We start from the raw sequence: 23,949 nt of genomic DNA, 5'->3' as shown, positions 1-23,949 counted from the left end.
ATTATTGGGATGTTGTTAGTGTCTTCTACTGTGAAGACAGATACAAAATATTTGTTCAGAGTCTCTGCCATTTCCCCATTCCCCATTATTAATTCCCCAGTCTCACCCTCTAAGGGACCAACGTTTACTTTAGCTACCCGCTTCCTTTTTATATACCTGTAGAAGTTCTCCCGACCTGTTTTAATGTTTCTTGCCAGTTTACACTCATAATTCATCTCTCTTTTTTAATTATTTTTTTAGTCATCCTTTGCTGGTTTTTAAAAATGTTATCTCCACTATTTAAGAAAGGAGGGAGAGAGAAAATGGGGAACTACAGACTAGTTAGCCTGACATCAGTAGTAGGAAAAATGCTAAAATCTATTATTAAGGACGTGGGAACAGGGTACTTAGAAAATAATAATAGGATTGGGCAGAGTCAACACGGATTTATGAAAGGGAAATCATGTTTGACAAATCTGTTAGAGTTTTTTGAGGTTGTAACTAGCAGAATAGATAGGGCAGAACCAGTGGATGTGTATTTGGATTTTCAGAAGGCATTCGATAAGGTGCTACACAAGAGGTTATTAAACAAAATTCGGGCTCATGAGATTGGGAGTAATATAATAGCATGGATTGAGGATTGGTTAACGGACAGAAAACAGCGAGTAGGAATAAACGGGTCATTTTCGGGTTGGCAGGCTGTAACTAGTAGGGTACCGCAAGGATCAGTGCTTGGGCCTCAGATATTCACAATCTACATCAATGGTTTGGATGAGGGGATCAAATGTAATCTATCCAAGTTTGCTGATGATACAAAGCTGGGTGGGAATGTAGGTTGTGAGGGGGATGCAAGGAGGCTTCAAGGGGATATAGACAGTCTAAGTGAGTGGGCAAGAACATGGCAAATGGAACATAATGTGGAGAAATGTGAAGTTATCCACTTTGGTAGGAAAAATAGAAAAGCAGAGTATATTTTCAATGGTGAGAGATTGGGAAATGTTGGTGTTCAGAGGGACCGGGGTGTCCTTGTACACGAATCACTGAACGTTAACATGCAGGTATAGCAAGCAATTAAGATAGCAAATGGTATGTTGGCCTTTATTACAAGAGGATTTGAGTATAAGAGTAAAGGACCTAGAGATTCACTATAGCCCCGTTTGGGGCGCCAGCCTCGCCAGGGCGCTAAAAGTAGCGCCCCGGAAACAGTCGTGGCCACCCACCGGAAATTCAGTTTGTGCGCCCCAGAGGGAAGCGCGGTGCTACTGAAGGTGCCCCGCATCCCTCTTGGGGCGCTGCAGCTGAATATCGCTGCGCAACGTGCCTCCCCTTCTTAAAGGGGAGGGGCCTTGTGCAGCACGATCGAGGATCGCGAGTGCCGGCAAAAGAGCCCGGCACCAAGGAGAAGTGCCAGGCTCTTGGAACGCAGTCGGCACTCCGCAGGGGGGGTGCTCAGGAGGCCAGGGATGGCAGCGCGGAGAGGTGCTGGCAGGCGGCCAGCAAAAAAAATGGCCGCCCCGCACCTCTCTTTTAATTAGCGCCTCTACCGCCGCAGGTAGGCCCCCCTGAACTGGTCGCAAATAGCACCCAGCGTTAAAGCAGGGGGCGCATCTAAATATCACGATCGGGGTGTTAGCGGGGTGCTGCGCAAACCGATGACGTCATCGGTAGCGGCGCAGTGCTAACGGCTAGCGCCGCCATTAGCGTCCCGCTGAATTTAGCGGGAGGCGTGGCCAGTGGCTTCCGACCCACTTGGCGCCCTCTTAAGGTGCTAACGGGTGGCGCAGCCCACTGAATTTCTAGGCCAAGATGTCTTACTGCAATTATATAGAGCCCTAGTGAGACCACACCTGCAGTATTGTGTACAGTTTTGGTCTCCTTACCTAAGGAAGGATATACTTGCCATAGAGGGAATGCAATGAAGGTTCACCAGACTGATTCCTGGGATGGGGGCATTGTCCTATGAGGAGAGATTGAGTAGACTAGGCCTATATTCTCTAGAAGAGTATACTCAAGACAGAGATTGATTGATAGATTTTTGGATATTAAGGAAATTAAGGGCTATGGGGATAGCGCAGGAAAGTGGAGTTGAGGTAGAAGCTCAGCCATGATCTTATTGAATGGCGGTGCAGGCTTGAAGGGCCAAATAGTCTACTCCTGCTCCTATTTCTTACGTTCTTATGCGTGTCTCTGTCTATTCCCTCTCTCCATGTGTCTTTTTCTATTCCCTCTCTCTGCGTGTCTCTGTCTATTCCCTCTCGTTGTGTGTCCCTGTCTTTTCCCTCTGTGTGTCTCTGTCTGCTCCCCTCTAGTGGACAGTTACAAAGTATAATTTAAAAGGCTAATGAAATGTTGGAGGCAGGAAGTGGGTTAGTGCCACTTATCAGCCTGTTAACAGGTAGTTAACAGGCAGATAAGAGGATTATCCCCATTTTACCCACAAAAGTACAGGCTTGCCGAAGGCTCCGAACCCCGCCAGGGTCACCGAGGCGAGCAGTGTGTCTGCGGGGGTCAGAGGGATGCAAAAGTGCGCTGTGGAGGTAAGTGATGGGTGCAAGTGTGAAGAGGTGAATATGTGAGGTAAGTGCAAAGTGTAAGTAAAAGTTTACTCTCCTTTGTTTCTTCCTGCAGGCTTCAAGAGTTGGGTATGCGGAAAGTCTCGCACCTCCGCGGTAGAGATGACAGATGGCCGCTGCATTCTCTGATGCAGCAACCATCTAATTTCTGCTAAATAAAGAGGTTTGATGAGCCTTGAATTCAAGAACTCATCAAACTACAGAGAATGTCAGTGTTTGACAGCCTCACAGAGCTGTCAAACGATGACAATTCACCTGTCAAAATTTTTTGACAGATGAAATGTCATACGTTGACATTCTCTGTTACCGGCTTTCCCTTAATTGGCCTGCTAAACCCACTGGGCGGGCTTAACAAGGTCAATCGAGGGAAAATAGTGTGGGTTGGCCAGAAGTTGATGGAGGCGGGACTGAAACCCGACAAGTTGGAGTCCCGCCTGCAAAAGATCTCCATTGGCAAAATCCAGCCCAATTTCTCTATTAATAAAGCCAACTTGTCCTGCCACCTTCAAACATTTGTCTACATACACCCCCAGGTCTCTCTGTTCCTGCAACGCCTTTAAAATTGCAACATTTAGCTTTTATTACTTCTCATTCTTCCTACGAAAATGTATTACTTCACACTTGTCTATGTTAAATTTTATCTACCATGCATCTGCCCATTTCACCGGTCTATGTCCTCCTGAAATTTGACTATCCTCTTCATTGTTTACTACATTTCCGAGTTTCGTATCAACTGTAAACTTTGAAATTATGCACTGTATACTCAAGTCCAGGGGGGAGAAATTGGGTGGAGCCGCAAACGGGGCGCCAAGCTCGCCTGGGCGCCAGATTTTGCGCTGCGATCGGAGCAGCAGCGATTGCCGGAAATTCAGCTTGAGCGCCCCAAGAGGGACACGGGGCGAGGCTCGAGGTGCTCCACGTCCCTCTTAGGGCGCTGAAACTGAATATCGCAGCGCAACGTGCCGCAGCGCCACACGCTGCGGCACGGCGTGCTGCGGTACTGCAGGCCTTCCTCCCATTCTTAAGGGGGAGGGGCCTGCACCAGCGCGATGAGCGATCACGAGTGCCGGCAAAAGAGCCCGGCACTGAGGAGAAGTGCCGGGCTCTCGGAAAACAGCCGGCAATGCCACGGGGGGAGAACAGGAGGCCGGGGACGGAGGTGCTGGCAGGCTGCCGCTGAAAAAAACGGCCGCCCCGCGCCTCCACCTTAATTTGTGCCACTGCCACCTGATGTGCCAAATAACAGCCTGAATCCGTGAGGTTAAAGCTTAAAACTAAAGGCTTTTATTAAGTAAAGAACATGGCATCAAGTTAACACAGGGCAACCATCATTCATCACCGACCCAGCCCTTATGAGTAAGGCTCAGCTCTTATAAGTAAGACTCACACCAATCAGGAGGATCCAGAGGGGCGGGGCTAGGGAGGAGCATTAGTGGTTACACCGGTAGAACATTCCAGACATTAACAAGTACAACAACAACAACAACAATACAAATGCCAGAACACACAGTTATTTCATCACATTCACCCCCTGCTATAGATTCAGTCTGTCAGGAGGTCTGATAATCCTCTGGGAACGACGTAACTCTTGCTGAGGCTCCTCCTGGAGTACTAACTCCGGTTCATTCGAATTCCCAGAATCATCAGTATTTTCCACACTGAGGATTTGTGTCTCTGAAGGTCCAATACCATGATCGAAAACTCTACTCTGAGTCGAACTCTTTCCGAGCTCCAGCAGGTGCAAGATCTTTAATAGAGACCGTATCCTTTCGCCCATCCGGATATTGAATATACGCATACTGGGGATTAGCATGGAGGAGTTGTACTTCCTCCACCAGTGGATCAGTCTTGTGGCCTCTCACATGTCTGCGCAACAACACAGGGCCCGTGGTCGTCAACCATGTGGGTAACGATACTCCATTAGTAGCTTTTCTTGGAAAACTAAACATCCTTTCATGAAGGGTGGCATTCGTCGCTGTACACAAAAGAGACCTTATGGAATGCAGCACGTCTGGCAGGACATCCTGCCAGCGAGAGGTCGGCAGGCCTCGTGACTTCAGAGACAGTACGATAGCCTTCCACACTGTCACATTTTCTTTCTTGACCTGCCCATTACCACGAGGGTTATAGCTGGTGGCTCTACTCATTGCAATCCCTTTCGATAGCAAAAACTGTTGCAATTCTTCGCTCATAAAGGAAGAACCCCTATCACTATGTATATAGTTAGGCATGCCAAACAAGGAAAACAGTTGGCAGAGGCATTTAATTACAACAGCACTAGTCACATCCGGACAGGGGATAACAAAAGGGAACCAAGAGTACTCGTCTATAATATTAAGAAAATAGACATTACGGTTGCTCGATGGAAGGGGACCTTTAAAATCGAGACTCAAATGCTCAAATGGTCGAGTTGCTTTAATAAGATGAGCTGGTTCGGACGGCTTATAGAAGCAAGGTTTGCATTCAGCACAAACACGACAGGTTCTGGTCATTGTCCGGACCTCCTCAATAGAGTAGGGTAGATTGTGGGACTTAATGAAGTGGTTCATTCTGGTAACCCCAGGGTGGCAGAGTGCGTTGTGGAGACTTTGAAGCTTATCTATACCTAGACTAGCACATACTCCTTGTGACAAAGCATCCGATGGCTCATTAAATACTCCAGGCCTGTACTGAATATCATAGTCATATGTTGACAGTTCTATTCGCCATCTTAAAATCTTATCATTCTTGATCTTGCCTCTCTGCTTAGTATTGAACATAAAGGCCACAGATCGCTGGTCAGTAATGAGCGTAAAATGTTGGCCAGCGAGATAATGTCTCCAATACCAGACTGCTTCAATAATCGCCTGTGCCTCCTTTTCCACTGAAGAATGTCGAACTTCTGGTCTTTGCAATGTACGAGAGAAGAAAGCTACTGGTCTACCAGCTTGGTTAAGAGTTGCTGCCAACGCAAAATCAGATGCATCACTTTCCACTTGAAAAGGGATCTTCTCATCCACGGCACATACCACTGCCTTCTCAATGTCCCGTTTGATATTAAGGAAAGCCTCCTGAGCTTCCGCCGATAGCGGAAAAGACGTCAACTTAATAAGAGGTCGGACTTTATCTGAGTAGTTAGCCACCCACTGGGCATAGTACGAGAAGAATCCCAGACACCTTCTTAAAGCTTTTACAGTGTGAGGTAAAGGTAATTCCTTAAGTGGGCGTAATCTTTCAGGATCTGGCCCGATTACCCCATTCTCCACAATGCAACCAAGAATACACAAATGTGTAGTATTGAAGGTACACTTGTTTTCGTTATAGGTCAGGTTTAACCTCTTTGCCATCTCTAGGAACTTCGAGATTTTGATCATGCTCCCATTGGTCACGCCCACAGATAGTAACATTGTCCAGGTATGGGAATGTTGCTCCCAACGCGTATTCATCCACCATACGATCCATCTCCCGTTGGAAGACGGATACCCCATTCGTCACTCCAAAGGGCACCCTAAGGAATTGGTACAGGCGCCCATTAGCTTCGAAGGCCGTATAAGGTCGGTCTTCTATTTTAATGGGGTGTTGATGGTAGGCAGACTTTAAATCAATGATGGAGAACACGTGGTACTGAGCTATCTGGTTCACCATCTCAGAAATACGAGGCAAAGGATAGGCGTCTAATTGGGTATACAAGTAAATAGTCTGGCTATAATCGACCACAAGTCTTTTCTTTTCATTAGTTTTAACCACCACCACCTGGGCACGCCACGGGCTATTACTGTGTTCGGTGATTCCCTCCCGTTGAAGCCTTTCCATTTCCTCTTTTTAAAAATTTTTTTATCTTCTGAACTATACCGTCGACTCTTAGTCGCTATAGGTCTACAATTAGGAGCAAGGTTCACGAACAAAGAAGGCGGACTTACTTTTAAAGTAGAAAGGCCACAGACTGTGAGTGGAGGCTGAGATCCACCATACTTAAGGGTAACGCTCTCATGCTGACACTGGAAGTCCAAGCCTAAAATTAAGTTCACACACAACTGAGGTAATATGAGGAGTTTAAAATCCTTATACTCCGTATCCTTAATGGTCAATGTGACTTTACAATATCCAGTTACCTCCGAAGTAAGGGACTTGGACGCCATCACGATTTCACTTCGAGTAGGATACACCTTCAATGAACAGGAGTTAACAAGGTTGGGGTGTATAAAACTTTCAGTACTGCCACAGTCTATCATACACCCAGTCGGACGACCATTAATCTTAACGTCCATCATAGATTTCGACAAGGAACACGGTATGGTCTGGTCAACCGTAACCGAGGCTAGAGTAAAACAATAGGCGGCAGCAGAAAAGACATCGGGTACAGGATTACCCTTACACACTTTACTAAAATGTCCCCGTTTCTTACATTTAAAACAGGTAGCCTCTCTGGCTGGGCATCGTTGCCTGGGGTGTTTAGATTGGCCACAAAAATAACACTTAGACCCATGGGGTACAGCCGCAACAATAGGATTGAGTGGAGGCTCCATTGGTGTTATGGATGCCTCCATACTCGGAACACACGAGGCTGAGAAAGATGCGTGGGCTGATGCATACACTTCTAAATTCTTCTGGGCTACATCTAACGATCGGGCAGTAGCGACGACCGTTTTTAAAACTAACGAGTCATTCTCGAGAAGTCTCTGTCTAATATAATTAGATCGGAGGCCAGATATGAAAGAATCGTGGATGGCCTCTTCCTGATACAATATGGCAGAGACAGCCTTGTAGTTGCAATCCTTAGCCAAAGCCTTAAGGTCCTGCAGGAAATCGTCCAGAGATACCTCGGGTAATTGCCTGCGAGTAGACAAAAGATACCTGGCGTATACTTCATTAACCGACTTAAGGTACTGGGCCTTAAGGGCTGCGAGGGCCTTTTCATGTGTAGTAATATCTTCAATTATCGAGTAAGTTTGATGACTTACCAAGTTGGTTAGAAGACCCAACTTGTTAACCGTCGAATCGACCGATACGATGAAGTGTTCAAAACATCGAAGCCAATGCGTAAATTTCTTCGACGCGTCTGCCGAATGGGGATCGATATCCAGACGCTCTGGTTTCAAAGATCTTCCAAAAGTTGTTACTTAATAAAATTGATGTGCCAAATAACGGCCTGAATCCGTGAGGTTAAAGCTTAAAACTAAAGGCTTTCATTAAGTAAGAACATGGCATCAAGTTAACACAGGGCAACCATCATTCATCACCGACCCAGCCCTTATGAGTAAGACCCAGCTCTTATAAGTAAGACTCACACCAATCGGGAGGATCCAGAGGGGCGGGGCTAGGGAGGAGCATTAGTGGTTACACCGGTAGAACATTCCAGACATTAACAAGTACAAAACAACAACAATACAAATACCAGAACACAGTTATTTCATCACACCGCCACAGGTAGGCCCCGTGAACCGGGCGCGATTAGCGAGCGGCGCTACAGAGGCGGTCGCTGCCAAATATCGCGATCGGGGTGGTAGCGGGGTGCTGCGCACACCGATGACGTCATCGGTGGCGGTGCAGCGCAACAGGCTAACGCCGCCATTAGCGCCCCAGCTAAATATCGCGGGAGGCGTGGCCAGTGGCGCTAAAGCCACTGAGTGCCCTCTTTAGGCGCTAACTGGTGGCGCAGCCCACCGAATTTCTCCCCCCAGGTCTTTAATATATATCAAAAAGAGCAGTGATCCTAATACCGAACCCTGGAGAACGCTACTGTGTACCTCCCTCCGGCCTAAAAAAACAACTGTTCACCACTACTCTCTTATTTCTGTCCCTGAGCCAATTTTGTATGCACGCTGCCACTTGTCCCTCTAAAATAATTTTTTAAAATAGTTTTGTTGACAAGCCTATTATGTGGTACTTCGTCAAATGCCTTTTAAAAGACCATATTCACAACATCCACCGCACTACCCTAATCAACCCTCTCCGCTGCTTTTCAAAGAACTTAATCAAGTTAATCAAATACGTTTTACCTTTAACAAATCCATGCTGACTTTCATTTATTAGCCCATTCTTTTCCTAATGCCAATTTATTTCATCCCGGATTATTGCCTCTCAAAGTTGATGCGCTATCAATTACTCATAAAAGACTGAGAGTTAGAAGAGTAACTAAAGGCTTTTATTAACAACAGAATGGAGGTCTGCCTCGCGTGGTCGACCGGTCCAGGATACAAAGGGCTGGGGAGCAGTCACCTTTATACTAGGACCTGTGGGAGGAGTCAGCCGAGGCATGTCCAGGCATGTACACAGTGGAATACAAACAGGGCAAACAGGAATACAAACAGTGGTTTACCACATTCACCCCTTGTTTAAAATTGAGTCCGGCGGGGTGAAGTGTATTAAAAGTTAGTGTATTGGAGTCTCTCCGGAGGTCTTGTCTGCCGCTGTGATCGGCGTGGTGACGGCAGGGGTAGTGAAGCTTCCGGCGTCGAGTCCAGCGTAGGCTGTGGCACAGGCGTGTCGTCCTCGTAGATGTCGAGCGGGTCGCGGGGCCCAGGCCTGCCGTCTGCTGGGGCTGGATATCGGATCGTGGGGGGGGGGTGGTAGTGGGTAGTGGGTTATTGCGGCCCCCGAGGGTGCAAGGTCTCTTATGGAGACTGTGTCCTCCCGCCCGTCCGGGTATGCGATGTAAGCATACTGGGGGTTGGCGTGGAGGAGGTCGACCCTCTCGACCAGGGGGTCCGTTTTATGGGTCCTCACGTGTCTTCTCAGTAGGACCGGCCCTGGGGACGTCAGCCATGGCGGTAGCGATGTCCCCGATGTGGACTTCCTTGGGAAGACAAACATTTTCTCATGAGGGGTGGCGTTAGTGGCAGTGCAGAGCAGTGACCGAATAGAGTGGAGCGCATCGGGGAGCACATCCTGCCAGCGGGAGGTTGGAAGGCCCCTAGACTTTAAGGCTAGCAGGACGGCCTTCCAAACTGTCGTATTTTCTCTTTCCACCTGTCCGTTCCCCCGGGGGTTGTAACTGGTGGTCCTGCTTGTGGCAATACCCCTAGTTAGCAGGTACTGACGGAGTTCGTCGCTCATAAACGATGAGCCCCGGTCGCTATGGATATAGCTGGGGAAGCCGAACAGGGTGAAGAGGTTGTTCAGACATTTAATGACCGTGGCACTGGTCATGTCCGGGCAGGGGAAGGCGAACGGGAAACGGGAGTACTCATCAATAATATTGAGGAAGTACACATTGCGGTCGGAGGAGGGGAGAGGCCCTTTAAAATCAACGCTCAGGCGCTCGAAGGGGCGAGTGGCTTTTATCAGGTGGGCCCTGTCTGGTCTATAAAAGTGCGGTTTGCACTCGGCGCAGACTTGGCAGTTCCTGGCCATGGTCCTGACCTCCTCAATAGAGTAAGGCAGGTTGCGGGCCTTGATGAGGTGGAAGAACCTGGTGACCCCCGGGTGGCAGAGGTCATTGTGGAGGGCCCGCAGTCTATCGATCTGCGCGCTGGCGCAGGTGCCACGCGATAGCGCATCCGGGGGTTCATTTAGCTTCCCGGGCCGGTACAAGATCTCGTAGTTGTAGGTGGAAAGTTCGATTCTCCACCTCAAGATCTTGTCATTTTTGATTTTGCCCCTCTGCTTGTTGTTAAACATAAAAGCAACTGAACGCTGGTAAATCGTTTTCCGGCCAGGTAGTGCCTCCAATGACGCACAGCCTCCACAATCGCCTGGGCCTCCTTCTCAACAGCGGAGTGTCTGGTCTCCGGGCCTTGGAGGGTTCGTGAAAAGAAGGCCACGGGTCTCCCCGCCTGATTGAGGGTAGCGGCCAGGGCAAAGTCGGACGCGTCGCTTTCCACCTGGAAGGGGATGGATTCGTCCACTGCGTGCATGGTGGCTTTGGCAATGTCCTCCTTGATACGGTGGAAGGCTAAGCGGGCCTCTGCCGTCAAGGGAAAAGAGGTGGACTTGATCAGCGGACGGGCCTTGTCCGCATAGTAGGGGACCCACTGGGCGTAATAGGAGAAAAACCCTAGACACCTCTTCAGGGCCTTGAGGCAGTGGGGCAGTGGAAGTTCCATAAGGGGACGCATCCGGTCGGGGTCGGGGCCGATGACTCCGTGTTCCACAACACAGCCAAGGATGGCGAGGCGGTTTGTGCGGAATATGCACTTCTCCTTGTTATATGTCAGGTTTAGGAGTTGGGTGGTGCGGAGGAATTTTTCGAGGTTTGCGTCATGGTCCTGCAAGTCACGGCCGCAGATGGTCACATTGTCCAGATATGGGAAAGTGGCCTGCAACGCATTTTGATCTACCATCCGGTCCATCTCCCTTTGGAAGACGGAGACCCCGTTGGTGACGCCAAAGGGAACCCTAAGGAAGTGATAGAGGCGGCCGTTTGCCTCAAAGGCAGTGTACTGGCGGTCCTCAGGGCGGATGGGGAGCTGGTGGTACGCTGATTTCAGGTCAATGGTCGAGAAGACGCGGTACTGCGCGATCTGGTTGACCATATCAGCTATACGGGGGAGTGGGTAGGCGTCCAGCAGGGTGTAGCGATTTATTGTCTGGCTGTAGTCGATGACCAGGCGCTGCTTCTCGCCGGTCTTAACGACCACAACCTGGGCTCGCCAGGGGCTGGTGCTGCCCTCAATAATCCCTTCTTTCAGGAGCCGCTCCACTTCGGTTTTAATGAAAACCCTGTCCCCGGCACTGTATCGCCTGCTCTTTGTGGCGATGGGCTTACAGTCGGGGGTGAGGTTAGCAAACAGTGGTGGGGGGGTGACTCTGAGTGTGGAGAGGTTGCACCTGGTGCGCGGCGGGCAATTTGGAAGCTGCTGGCTGCGGACTGTGAGTGGGGGTAGGGGTCCACCGTACGCCATCGTAACACTTTTAAGGTGGCACTGAAAATCTAACCCCAGCAGGACGGCAGCGCAGAGGTCAGGCAGGACCAGAAGTTTAAAATGATCGTACACGGTCCCGTCTACTACGAGTGTCACCACGCAGTAGCCGCCGATGTCCGCCGACTGGGACTCGGAGGCCATAGAAATCCACTGTTGCGCAGGCAGGACTGGGAGAGAGCAACGCCGCACCGTGTCGGGGTGGATGAAGCTTTCCGTGCTCCCAGAGTCAAAAAGGCAGATTGTATCGTGACCATTTACCTTAATGTCCATTGTGGAACTGGCCAGTTGGTGCGGTCTCGCTTGGTCCAGTGTAACGGATGCCAGCGTAGGGGTCGGTGTGTCGCTGCGGGTATCAGATGAGGCGGTGTCGGGGGCCTGCTGCGTCCCGGCTGTCGTCCAAGATGGCGGCGTCCATGATCCCCATGTGGCTGGAGGCATCCAAAATGGCTGCTGTACCGGTGATTCGCACATGGCCGGGGAGGTCCAAGGTGGCGGCCCGCATGGCCCACACACGGCGCTGCTGGGGTTCGGGGTGGCTTTGGCCCTGCAGATGCTAGCGTAGTGCCCCTTCTTCCCGCAGCCCGAGCAGATCGCGTTTTTCGCCGGGCAGCGCGCTCTGGGGTGTTTTGCCTGGCCACAGAAGTAGCATTTCTGGCCTTGGGGCACTGCTGTCTGGCCTTGGGACACTGCTGCGGTAGTTGGGCCGTTGTTGGGGTGTGGCTGGGGTGGCACGGCGCTATGAGGTGGTCCTACCGTGTCCCAGGCTGTCATTCCCCGCGGCGTCCACGGTGCAGAGGAGTAGGCATCCATGCCCTGGTTGGCTGCATCCAACGATAGTGCGAGTTCAGAGGCCTTGTTGAGGTCGAGGTTACTCTGCTCCAACAGTCGTTGTCGGGTGTAATTGGATCTGTGGCCCGCTACAAAAGCGTCCCGGATAAGTTCCTCTGTGTACACGGCGGCCTTTACATCCTTACAACCACAGGCCCGGCCAAGCACAGACAGTGCCTGAAGGTATTCCACGGTCGATTCCCCAGGTTGTTGTTTACGACTCCCCAGGAGGTGCCTGGCGTACACTTCGTTCACTGGGCGCGTGTACTGGTCCTTGAGGAGCTTGATAGCGTCCGCGTACGAGGTCGCGTCTTGGATGACCGAGTACACTCGATGGTTCACTTTGGAGGTCAGGACATCCAGTTTGTCCTCGTCCGATTTGATTGCTTCGGAGGCGGTCAGGAATTTTTCGAAACACTTAAGCCAGTGAGTAAACTTGGTGGATGAGTCCGCCTCCCGATGATCTAAGTCCAGGCATGCTGGTGTGAGGATCTTCTCCATTATAAAAATGTTGTTAATAAAATTGATGCGCTATCAATTACTCATAAAAGACTGAGAGTTAGAAGAGTAACTAAAGGCTTTTATTAACAACAGAATGGAGGTCTGCCTCGCGTGGTCGACCGGTCCAGGATACAAAGGGCTGGGGAGCAGTCACCTTTATACTAGGACCTGTGGGAGGAGTCAGCCGAGGCATGTCCAGGCATGTACACAGTGGAATACAAACAGGACAAACAGGAATACAAACAGTGGTTTACCACAAAAGTTTTCCCACCACTGATGTTACACTGCCTGGGTTTATCCCTCTCCCCTTTTTTAAACAGGGGTGTAACATTTGCAATCTTCCATTCCTCTGGAACCACCGCCATATCCGAGGAGGATTAGAAGATTGGAAATTTCCACCCTTACTTCCCTCACTAACCTAGGGTGCATCCCATTGGACCAGGTGACTTTTCTACTTTGAGGACTGCCAACCTTTTAGGTAACTCCTCTTTTTATCTATTTTTATCCTATCCAATATCGCTCATGCCTCCTCCTTTTCTGCTACATCGGCAACATCCTCTTCTTTAGTGAAGACAGACACAAAGTACTCATTTAGTACCTCAGCCGAGCCCTCTGCCTCCACAAGACTATCTCCTTTTTGGTCCCTAATTGGCCTTCCCTTCCTTTGACTACCCTTTTACTATTTATGTGTTCATAAAAGACTTTTGTGTTCCCTTTTATGTTACCTGCTAACCTATTCTCATACTCTTCTATTTGCTCCTCTTATTCCCTTTTTAAAATCTCTGTACTTTCTATATTCAGCTTGGTTCTCTGTAGTATTATGAACGTTACAATTGTCATAAGCCTCCTTTTTCTGGCTCATTTTAACCTCTATATCTTTAGTCTTCCAGGGAGTGCTAGCTTTGGATGCCCTTCCTTTTCCTCTCATGGGAATGTGTCTACTCTGTACCTGAAACTGAGATTGATAGATTCTTGTTAGGACAGGGTATTAAGGGACATGGAACCAGGTCGGGTAAATGGAGTTAAAATACAAATCAGCCATGATCTAATTGAATGGCAGAACAGGTTTGGGGGGCTGAATGGCCTACTCCTGTTCCTATGTTTCTTACTATATTCCCTCTCTGTGTATCTCTCTGTCTTTCTGTACGTCTGTCTTGCCTCTCTTTGTCTGCCTGTCTGTCTCTCTCGCTCTGCCTGTGTGTCTTTTTCTCAATGTCGCTTTCTGTTTCACATTTTCATAATCTTTACATTTTCTAACTACAGGATATCAGCAAAATGACCAGGAGATCATGGACTGGGAGTGTGCAATTTCCTGATGTGTGTCCTCAATATAACCCAGGATTGGGCACAATACAATTTTTACCCTATTATTCCATCCAAAATATAGAGGTTGAATTTCCTCAGGCCTTCTCTTGCTCCATTGCTGTAGCTTCAGTGGGGGTCTGGTGGAAACCTCGGAGATACAGTGGCAGAACGGGACAAACCCTAAGGAAATTCATCCCCAGAACCTTAGAATGGCCTGCTGAGAAAAAGATGTGCTTTTAGGGTTTGTAAGTTGAAAATTTGAGCATCTGGGTTTGTTGTGTAAGAAGTAGGTTTGATTTCCACACTGCTGAAATGCTTTTTAAATTCCTTCAGAAAAACGTAATATTTTGTAACCTGTTGCCTGTGCATTATGCTATTGAAAGCCTGCCGGTGGGCTCTTCCTTTACTATAGACTAACTGGTTTCAATTGCTTGCCCAGGTATTGTGGTGGATGACATTGCTTCCATCTTTGAGGAGCATCGTATCTGCCAGAACATTAATCTCCACCAGTGCCTTCAGACTGCGGGGAGCAGCAGCGTCTATGTGGAAGATGAGAAGAGATTCCTCTTCCACAACATACATGTCGGAGAGCAGGCTGAAGCCCGCTTCAAGATCATCAACGCGGGAAAAGTATCCTGTGATGTGGTGGTGTCTGTAAAAGCACTTACTAACAAGGTAAAGACAGGTTGTAACTCAACAAGTCTGGTTATTGTACAAACTCATTCATGGACCAGCACAGCACAGCTTCCGAGTTAAGGAATGATTCTCACTATCAGTGGTTAGAATGTGGAACTTGCTACCACATGGAGTGGTTGAGCCGAATAACATAAATGCATTGAAGGGGAAGCTAGAGGGAGAAAGGAATAGAAGGATATGCTGAAATAACAACAGAAAATGCTGGAAATACGCAGCAGGCCAGGCAGCATCCATGGAGAGAGAAACAGAGTTAACGTTTCAGGTCTGGGACCCTTCATCAGAACTGGAAAAAGCTGGAGATGTAACAGATATTCAGCAGGTGCAGAGACGGGGGGGCGGGGGGGGGGGGCGTTAGGAGGGGAGGAAGGAATTGAAAGAACATCCTGTACTTTTGTAAGAGGCAGGAAAGATAAAATGTTGCAAATGGGAGTGGCAAAAATCATACTGCATGAAAAATGGGGGCAGGGATAATTATCTGAAATTGTTGAAATCAATGTTGAGTCCGGCAGGCTGTAAAGTGCCTAATCGAAAGCTGAGGTGCTGTTCCTCAAGCTTACGTTGAGCTTCATTGGAACAATGTAATAGGCCGAGAACAGAGAGATCAGAGCGGGAGTGAAGCGGTGAATTAAAGTGACAGGCGACCGGAAGCTCAGGGTCACCCTTACAGACTGAACGGAGGTGTTCTGCAAAGCGGTCGCCCAATCTGCATTTGGTCTCCCCAATGTAGAGGAGACCGCATCGTGAGCAGCGAATACAGTATATTAAATTGCAAGAAGTACAAGTAAATCGCTGCTTCACCTGGAAGGGTTGTTTGGGGCCCTGGACAGTGGGAAGGGAGGAGGTAAAAGGGCATGTGTTGCATCTCCTGCGCTTGCACGGGAAGGTGCCAGATGAAGGAGAAGGGCTGTTGGGGGTGATTGAGGAGTGGACCAGGGTATCGCGGAGGGAGCAGTCCCTTCGGAATGCTGAAAGGGGAGGTGAGGGGAAGATGTGTTTGGTGGTGGGATCACGTTGGAGGTGGCGGAAATGGCGGAGGATGATACGTTGAATGTGGAGGCTGGTGGGGTGAAAGGTGAGGACAAGGGGAACCCTGTTGTGGTTCTGGGAGGGAGGGGAAGGGGTGAGAGCAGAAGTGCAGGAAATAGAACGGACATGGTCAAGGGCCGTGCCAACCACAGTAGAGGGGAATCCTCAGTTGAGGAAAAAGGAAGACATGTCAGAAGCACTGGTATGGAAGGTGGCATCGTAAGAACAGACACGGCGGAGACGGAGAAACTGAGAGAATGGAATATAGTCCTTACAGGAAGCGGGGTGGGAGGAAGCGTAGTCCAGGTAGCTGTGGGACTCGGTGGGCTTGTAGTGGATGATTGTCGAAAGCCGATCACCAGAAATGGAGACGGAGAAGTCAAGGAAGGGAAGGGAAGAGTCGGAGATGGATCATGTGAAGGTGAGGGAAGGGTGGAAATTGGAAGTAAAGTGAATGAACTTATCTAGTTCAGGGCGAGAGCAGGAAAAGGCACCAATACAGTCATCGATGTACCGGAAAAAGAGGTGAGGGAGGATATGCTGATTGGGTTCGATGAATTTGGACGGGAGGAGGCTCGTGTGGAACATAAACACCTGTTGGGGTGAATGGCCTGTTTCTGTGCTGTAACATTCTATAAATATTGCCTTTTGAAGTAAAATGATAACAATTGTGACTATCACACCTTGTTTACGGCTACCCCATTTTTTTGTGTGAACTATTTATATTTAAAGAAAGATAAAAAGACTTACATTTATATAGCGTGTTTCATGACCTCAGGATGTCACAAAGCGCTTTACAGTCAATGAAGTACTTTTGAAGTGTAGTCACTGTTGTAATGTAGGAAACACGGCAGCCAATTTGTGCACAGCAAGCTCCCACAAACAGCAATTTGATAACTGACCAGATAATCTATTGTAGGTGTTGGTTGTTGAGGTATAAATACTGTCCAGGACACCGGGGAAAAATCCCTTGCTCCTCTTCGAATAGTGGCATGGGATCTTTTACCTGAGAAGGCAGACAGGGCTTCGGTTTAACGTCTCATCCGAAAGACGGCACCTCTGACATCGTAGTATTGCACTGGAGTGTCAGCCTGGATTGTTTGATGACCTAATCAAGGAAACTGGGCAGGGTAGTTAATTACTGGAATCTTTCGCCTGCCCACCCACCCACCTGCTAAATTCTGGGGCAGAGAATTGGATGAGGAAATGCTCCGCAGTGTTCCAGCCCAGTTCCTCGGCCATTGGCTTTCCTGCCAGTAACCATTTGCATGCAGCCACAATTCAATAATGCACCGTCTGGCACCAGTCCTATTATTTGTTTGTTCCCGGTATCCAGTATTGGGTAGAGAGGGATTTTATTAAAGCATGTGCGGCCGATTACAGAGCAAACACTTGTGCAGACGCAGGCGCTGGGATTCGGTGTCTCTGCTTTTGGCACCGCCCGCGTGACAGGTCTCCAAGGCCAGCCGCAGAAAACCTCTTCCCCCTCGAACCGCTGGGCCCCTCACCACCAATGCGTTAATAACCCCGAAGCTGGAAGATCAACCAGGGTGCGGGGCAGCTCCGTGTGGCGAGCGGAAGTCCTGCCACGTACAGCGATTTCAGGCAAGTGGAACGTCAGGACCAATGAGTCCTTATTATACGTTGAGAGGACATTCGGAATGCGGGTGACTTACGAGCTGTAGTATTAAAGAATCTTACAGCACAGAAGGAGGCCATTTGGCCCATCGTGCCTGTGCCGACACTCTGAAAGCACTACCAATTAGTCCCACTCCCCTGTTCTTTCCCCATAGCCCTGAAAGTTTTTCCTTTTTTTGTGGCAAAATATCATCCAAGGGCTTGAGTGCTGCTGGTACAACATTGAACTCCTGTTCAGGGAGCCAGCTGGCTGCAGTTGAAGAGTTGGACTCCCATTCGGCCAACTTGTATCAGTCAATTGTCTCAGTTCTTAGCCATGTCCTTAGGCAACAAGTTGTGGTAGCACAGCCTTCCAATGGGAGGAGGTGTGGCAAAAAGAAATTCAGTAGCGTTATTTAACACCCAATATAACGTACTCCTAATTGAGGAGCATGGGCTTCAAATGAAGTTGAGCTCAATGCCCCTGGGCTAGCAAGGTAAAAGCCAACCAGGATTCCTGCTGCTGATCATTGTGCAGTGACTCCTGTTTAGGTGTCGGGGTTCAGCTGTGATGACCTCTATGGTAGAATAGCCTGCCAGCACTCACTGTTACAGCTCACACCTTAAGCGTGGCCACTTGGAGGGGTGCCTGCAAACCATTCCCTAGTAAAAGGGGCCTTCAACTGGGTTCACACCAGCTCTCGCTGAGCACTACGCTGATGTGAACTCAGGAAATTGCATATACGTCTAAGTGATGTCATCAGGAGCTCATTTTAACACAACAAATGGCAAACTTGACAGGCATTTCCGGTGCCTCCTACAAAATTAGATGGGTGCCAAATGATAATCTTGGACTCTTCACCCTCCCCAGTGCGAACTGTCATGGCGTCTGGAACATTCAATAAGATGTGGTGATCATTTATCCAATGTTCCTGTTGACATTAATATATCCATGGCAGTGAGGATTTCATTTGTACCACTTCCAGCAAAGTACTTTTTCTCACATGGATGTAGCACAATTACATCTAGGTTCAGTATGTGTGTTCAGAGCAACATAGAACCATAGAAACGTGCAGCACAGAGGAGGCCATTTAGTCCGTCGTGCCTGTGTTGGCTCTTTGAAAGAGCCGTCGTGCTTAGTCCCACATCCCCGCTTTCTGTTCGTAACCCTGTAAATTCCTCATCCTCAAGTACTTGTCCAACTCCCTTTTAAAATTATTTATGGAATCAGCTTCCACCACCTCTTCAGGTAGAGTATTCCAGATCCCGACAACTCTCTGAGTGAAACAAATTCTCCTCATCTCCCCTCTAGATTTTTTGCCAATGATTTTAAACCTGTGACCTCTGGTATTGAACCATTTGCCAGAGGGAATAGTTTTTTACACTCTACTCTACTTTAGGTCACCACTTAACCTTCTCTGTTCCAATGAGAACAGTCCTAACTTTTCCAACCTCACCTCAAAACTGAAGTCCCTCATCCTTGTAAACGTCCTCTGTACCCCTTCACAGAATTGTACAGCACAGAAGGAGGCCATTCAGCCCATGGAGTCTGCACCAGCTCTGTCGAAGAGCAATCCAGTTAGTCCCACTCCCCCCATATCCCTGCAATTTTTTCTCCAAGTATTTATCCAATTCCCTTTTGAAGGCTACAATTGAATCTGTATCCACCACCCAACAGGCAGTGCATTCCAAATCCTAACCACTCGTTGCGTAAAAAAGTTTCCTCACCGCTGGTTCTTTTGCCAATCACCTTAAATCTGTGCCCTCTCATTATTAACCCTTCAGTCATTGGAAACACTTTCTCTTTATTTACTCTATCTAAACCCTTCATGATTTTAAACATCTCTATCAAATCTCCTCTTAACCTTCTCTGCTCCAAGGAGAATAACCTCAGCTTCTGCAGTCTATCCACATAACTGTATTCCCTCATCCCTGGAACCATTGTAGTAAATCACTTCTGCACCCTCTCCAAAGCCTTCCCGTCCTTCCTAAAGTGTGGTGCCCAGAATGGGAAACAATACTCCAGCTGGGACCGAACTAATGCTTTAAATAGATTTAGCATAACTTCCTGGCTTTTGTACTCTATGCCTCTATTTATATAGCACAGGATCCCATATGCTTTAGTCACTGCTTTGTTAACCAGTGCTGCCACCTTGAAAAATTTGTGCACAAGCACCCCAGGTGTCTCTGTTCTTGCACCCCCTTTAAAATTGTACCATTCAGTGTGTATTGTCTCTCCTCATTCCTCCTACAAAATAGATCACCTTGTGGCAGAGCCACCAAAGGACTCAGAGCGGTTGTACATAATTCCTTTAACAGCAATGTAGTTACTGTCTGTGCTTGTACCTTTAATTACACTGTTTGACTGTACAATGTCTAGTTACCTTTACAGCGCAGTTTCAACGTGATGACGTCATGCCGTTAGTCACGTGATTCCCCAATGGCGGGAATAACGTGATGACGTCATGACGTCAGCCTTCAGACCAGGGGATCAGTCCTCGTGGAGCCTTCAAGGAGAGCAGACCTGTATTCGATGTATTCCAGCAGTTTCTAGTTAAAACCTGTTTTGTTCCATTAAAGTTCATTGTTTTAATTGCCTGAGTCGAACTCAGTCTTTTCGATAGGAACCTCCGTTCCTACATCGGTGACCCCGATTTCTACAAACAATTTTCGTGGAAGATTCATCATGGACACGAACGCCGTCACGCTGAAACTGCCACAGTTCTGGGAGCAACAACCAGATGCCTGGTTTATCCAGGCTGAAGCCCAGTTCGCCATCAGGAACATCGTCGCGGATCAGACCCGTTATTATTACGTGGTCTCCGCCCTCGACAGCGCAACTGCCTCACGGATCATCAGCCTCCTCGGTAGTCCTCCTACTGACAGCAAGTATGATGCGATTAAGGCACGGTTGCTTCAGGTCTTCGGGCTCTCGAAGTCAGAGCGCGCTCGCCGGCTCATCACGTTGCCTGGCCTCGGGGACTCCAAACCGTCCGAGCTCGTGAGCCAAATGCTCACGCTCTTGGGTGCCGAACCGGAATGCTTCCTCTTCCAGGAGCTTTTCCTCTACCAAATGCCTGAGCAGGTACAGGCTGCCCTAGCCAGATCTGACATTACAGACTGCGCCGAGCTTGCTGCCGAAGCCGATAAGATTTTCACGGTAACCCAGCAGTGCTGCGCGGCCACGACACACCCATCCCCCACAGACGCGGTTCCAGCTCCTCCTACAGCGGGCTGGTGCTCCTACCACGCCCGTTTTGGCGCGAAAGCACGATGCTGCCGCTCCCCCTGCAGTTTTTCGCTCAGAAAAAAAACAACAAAGCTCCTGCAGCGTTCCTGGCGAAGGACGACCGGGTCTAACGGGCGCTCCGCGGTTGCGATGGCCGTCGGATCTACGGGGAAACTTCTTTATATCACCGATTCCCTATCGGGCTGACGTTTTCTTTGTGACACCGGGGCACAGTGTAGCATTCTACCTGCGTCGAAGCTCGATATGCAGGCTGGGAACCTCGGTTTTTCCCTCGTAGCGGCTAATGGCGCAGCAATTCGAACTTTCCGAAAGCGGCGGGTCGAAGTCTGTTTCGGCGGTCAGCGCTTCTTTTGGGAATTCGTCACGGCCACAGTCTCACAGGCCATCCTAGGGGCGGATTTTCTGTGTGCCAACAGCCTCCTCGTCGATGTCCGGCACCGCCGGCTGATCAACGCAGCCACCTTCCACTCAACTCCGTGCTACCACGGTACCTCCGTGTCGCGCTCTATTGCCTGCGCCTTCCCTCCTCCGGATGACTTCACTCGGCTCCTTGGAGAGTTTCCAGAGCTGACAAGGCCCACTTTCTCCTCCTCGGCAACGAAGCATGGTGTTGAACATCATATCACCACTATGCGCGGGCTAGAAGGCTCGAACCTGTCAAGCTCGCGGCTGCGAAAGCGGAGTTCGACACGATGGAGCGGCTCGGGATCATTCGATGATCCAATAGTCCCTGGTCCTCGCCTCTCCACATTGTTCCGAAACCGGGCGGCAGCTGGTGGCCATGCGGTGACTACTGACGCCTAAACGACGCCACCACTCCGGATCGGTACCCGATTCCGCATATTCAGGATTTCTCGGCCCATTTGTCGGGAAATTCTATCTTTTTTAAAGTCGACCTCGTCCGGGGATATCACCAGGTTCCCGTGCACCCCACAAGACGTCCCAAAAACCGCAGTCATCACCCCTTTTGGCCTCTTTGAGTTCCTGCAGATGCCGTTTGGCTTAAATGCAGCACAGGCGTTCCAGCATTTAATGGACTCCGTGCTCTGAGACCTACGCTTCATCTTCGTCTACCTTGATGACATTCTCATCGCCAGTGCCGACCTGTAGTTGATGTATTCCAGCAGTTTCTAGTTAAAACCTGTTTTGTTCCATTAAAGTTCATTGTTTTAATTGCCTGAGTCGAACTCAGTCTTTTCAATAGGAACCTCCGTTCCTACAACCTCACACTTTTCTGCGTTGAAGTTCATTTGCCATGTGTCTGCCCATTCCACCTGCCTGTCTATCTCCTCTTGAAGTTTATTACTATCTTCCTCACTGTTTACTACACTTCCAAATTTTGTTTTGTCTGCAAATTTGGAAATTGTGCCCTCTACCCCAAAGTGCAAGTCATTAACGTATATCAAAAACAGCAGTGCTCCTAGTCAATCTTCCCTCTAATATTGTTTGGCGCCACGCGGCTCCTTTAAAGGAATACGCATGCCATTCCAAATACCGTGCATGCGTGGTTTTTGTATTGAAAAGCTGGCTGCACGGCTTCCCTGGAGCGCTGCGCGGGCTCCCCGGAGCACTGCACGGCCACGCAGATTACAGGGAACAGTGGTCCTAGTACTGGACCTTGGAAAGGCCACTGTACACCTCCCTCCAGTCTGAAAAACAGCCATTCACCACAACTCTCTGTTTTCTATCCCTTAGCCAATTTTGCATCCATGCTGCAACTGCTCCTTTAAACCCTTAGGTGGAGAAGTTTAGTATCTCCCCGTTTGGGGCGCAAAGTTTAGCGCCTGGCGCTAATTATCGCCTCCGACTGCAAAATTGGCTTCTATCGCCCCTGGAGGTGATTGGAGCGCTAAATCAGGCGCTACACACCTCTCTTAAGGTGCTAACGCCGAGGAGCGAGGCGTTACTTCAGTGTGTTGGCGAAGCTCATGTGATGTCAGTCAGTAATGGAACACAGACACACAGGCACCAGCCAGTTCTTAAAGGGGAGGGTCGATCTTGCTCTCCATCCACACCCTGCTCATTGCAGCCTTGAATCTCGATCTGGAGAAACCTGTACATCAAATCTGCTGGAAAGAACAATGGAGAGGCCCAGGGAAACAGCTGAGTGCAGCTCCCATAGTCTCTTCTAAATCGATGCAAGGAAGGTCAAATCAAAATGAACCTGCAAAGTGCTGCTCAGTACCTAAAACTCCTTCACACAGCGTTGAATTTCTCCAGAAGTCTCTCTTTCTCTCTCTCTCTCTCTCTCTCTCTCTCAATGCGTGGTTCAAAAATGTCGCCAAAAAAAAGGACAGGAAGCGGTCGCCTTTAAATAGCGCTTCCCCAGTCCCTTCCTGACTGCAAAACGTTCCCCTCAACCTGTCGTTGCTAGTGGCAGGCGGAAAGGCAGGGGGTGCCACTCAATATCCGGCCCGGGGCGCTACTGTGGCGTTGCACGCTCGACTGGCGTCACGATCTGCGGGCGCAAGAGATCGTGGTGGTAATGTTTAGCGCTGCCGCAAAATGTCTGGTCAATTTTACGAGCAGCGCAAATATCGACGCGCCCAGGCGCTAGTTGCTTTGCGTCCCATTAGCGCCCTCTTAGAGCACTAACGGGAGGCGCAAAGCACCAAATTTTTCCCCCTTAGGCTTCAATTATACTAACAAGTCTAATATGTGGTACTTTATCACAAGGTACCTTCTAAGGTCTTTACAACTTTCCTGAATTGTGATGCCCAGACTTGTCCACAGTCGTCCAACTGAGACCTAACACGTGATGTATAAAGTTCTAGTATAATCTCTTTGCTTTTATGTTCGATGTCTCTGTTTATAAACCCAAGTAACCCATATATATACCATATATATATTTTTTTTATTCATTCATGGGATGTGGGCGACTCTGGCAAGGCCAGCATTTATTTCCCATCCCTAATTGCCCTTGAGAAGGTGGTGGTGAGCTGCCGTCTTGAACCGCTGCAGTCCGTGAGGTGAAGGTACTCCCACAGTGCTGTTAGGGAGGGAGTTTCAGGATTTTGACCCAGCGACGATGAAGGATCGGCGATATATTTCCAAGCCATGATGGTGTGTGAGTTGGAGGGGAACATAGAGGTGGCGGTGTGCCCATGTGCTTGCTGCCCTTGTCCTTCCAGGTGGTAGAGGTCACGGGTTTGGGAGGTGCTGCCGAAGAAGCCTTGGTGAGTTGCTGCAGTGCATCTTGTAGATGGTACACACTGCAGCCACGGTACACCAGTGGTGGAGGGAGTGAATGTTTAAGGTGGTGGATGGGGTGCCAATGAAGCGGGCTGCTTTGTCCTGGATGGTGTCGAGCTTCTTGAGTGTCGTTGGAACT

The 23,949-nt window shown here is 49.2% G+C and overlaps 1 protein-coding gene across 1 annotated transcript in view; it reads left to right on the top strand.

The window, feature by feature from the left end:
• Positions 1-15,730, top strand: part of LOC147116197 (axonemal central pair apparatus protein HYDIN-like) — a 143,222-nt gene extending 127,492 nt beyond the window's left edge. The window contains exon 10 of the mRNA XM_085990922.1: positions 14,469-15,730. Coding sequence (XP_085847048.1) covers positions 14,469-14,785 — 317 coding nt within the window. The 3' untranslated portion in view covers positions 14,786-15,730. The remainder of the gene's footprint in view (positions 1-14,468) is intronic.
• The last annotated feature ends 8,219 nt before the right edge of the window (positions 15,731-23,949 follow it).

This window comes from Somniosus microcephalus, chromosome 6 (genome assembly GCF_052327205.1).
Source record: "Somniosus microcephalus isolate GS21.2 chromosome 6, FLI_Smic_1.0, whole genome shotgun sequence".
NCBI lineage: Eukaryota > Metazoa > Chordata > Chondrichthyes > Squaliformes > Somniosidae > Somniosus > Somniosus microcephalus.
The sequence above is the reverse complement of the archived record's forward strand: the minus strand, read 5'-3'. Positions and strand labels throughout refer to the sequence as shown.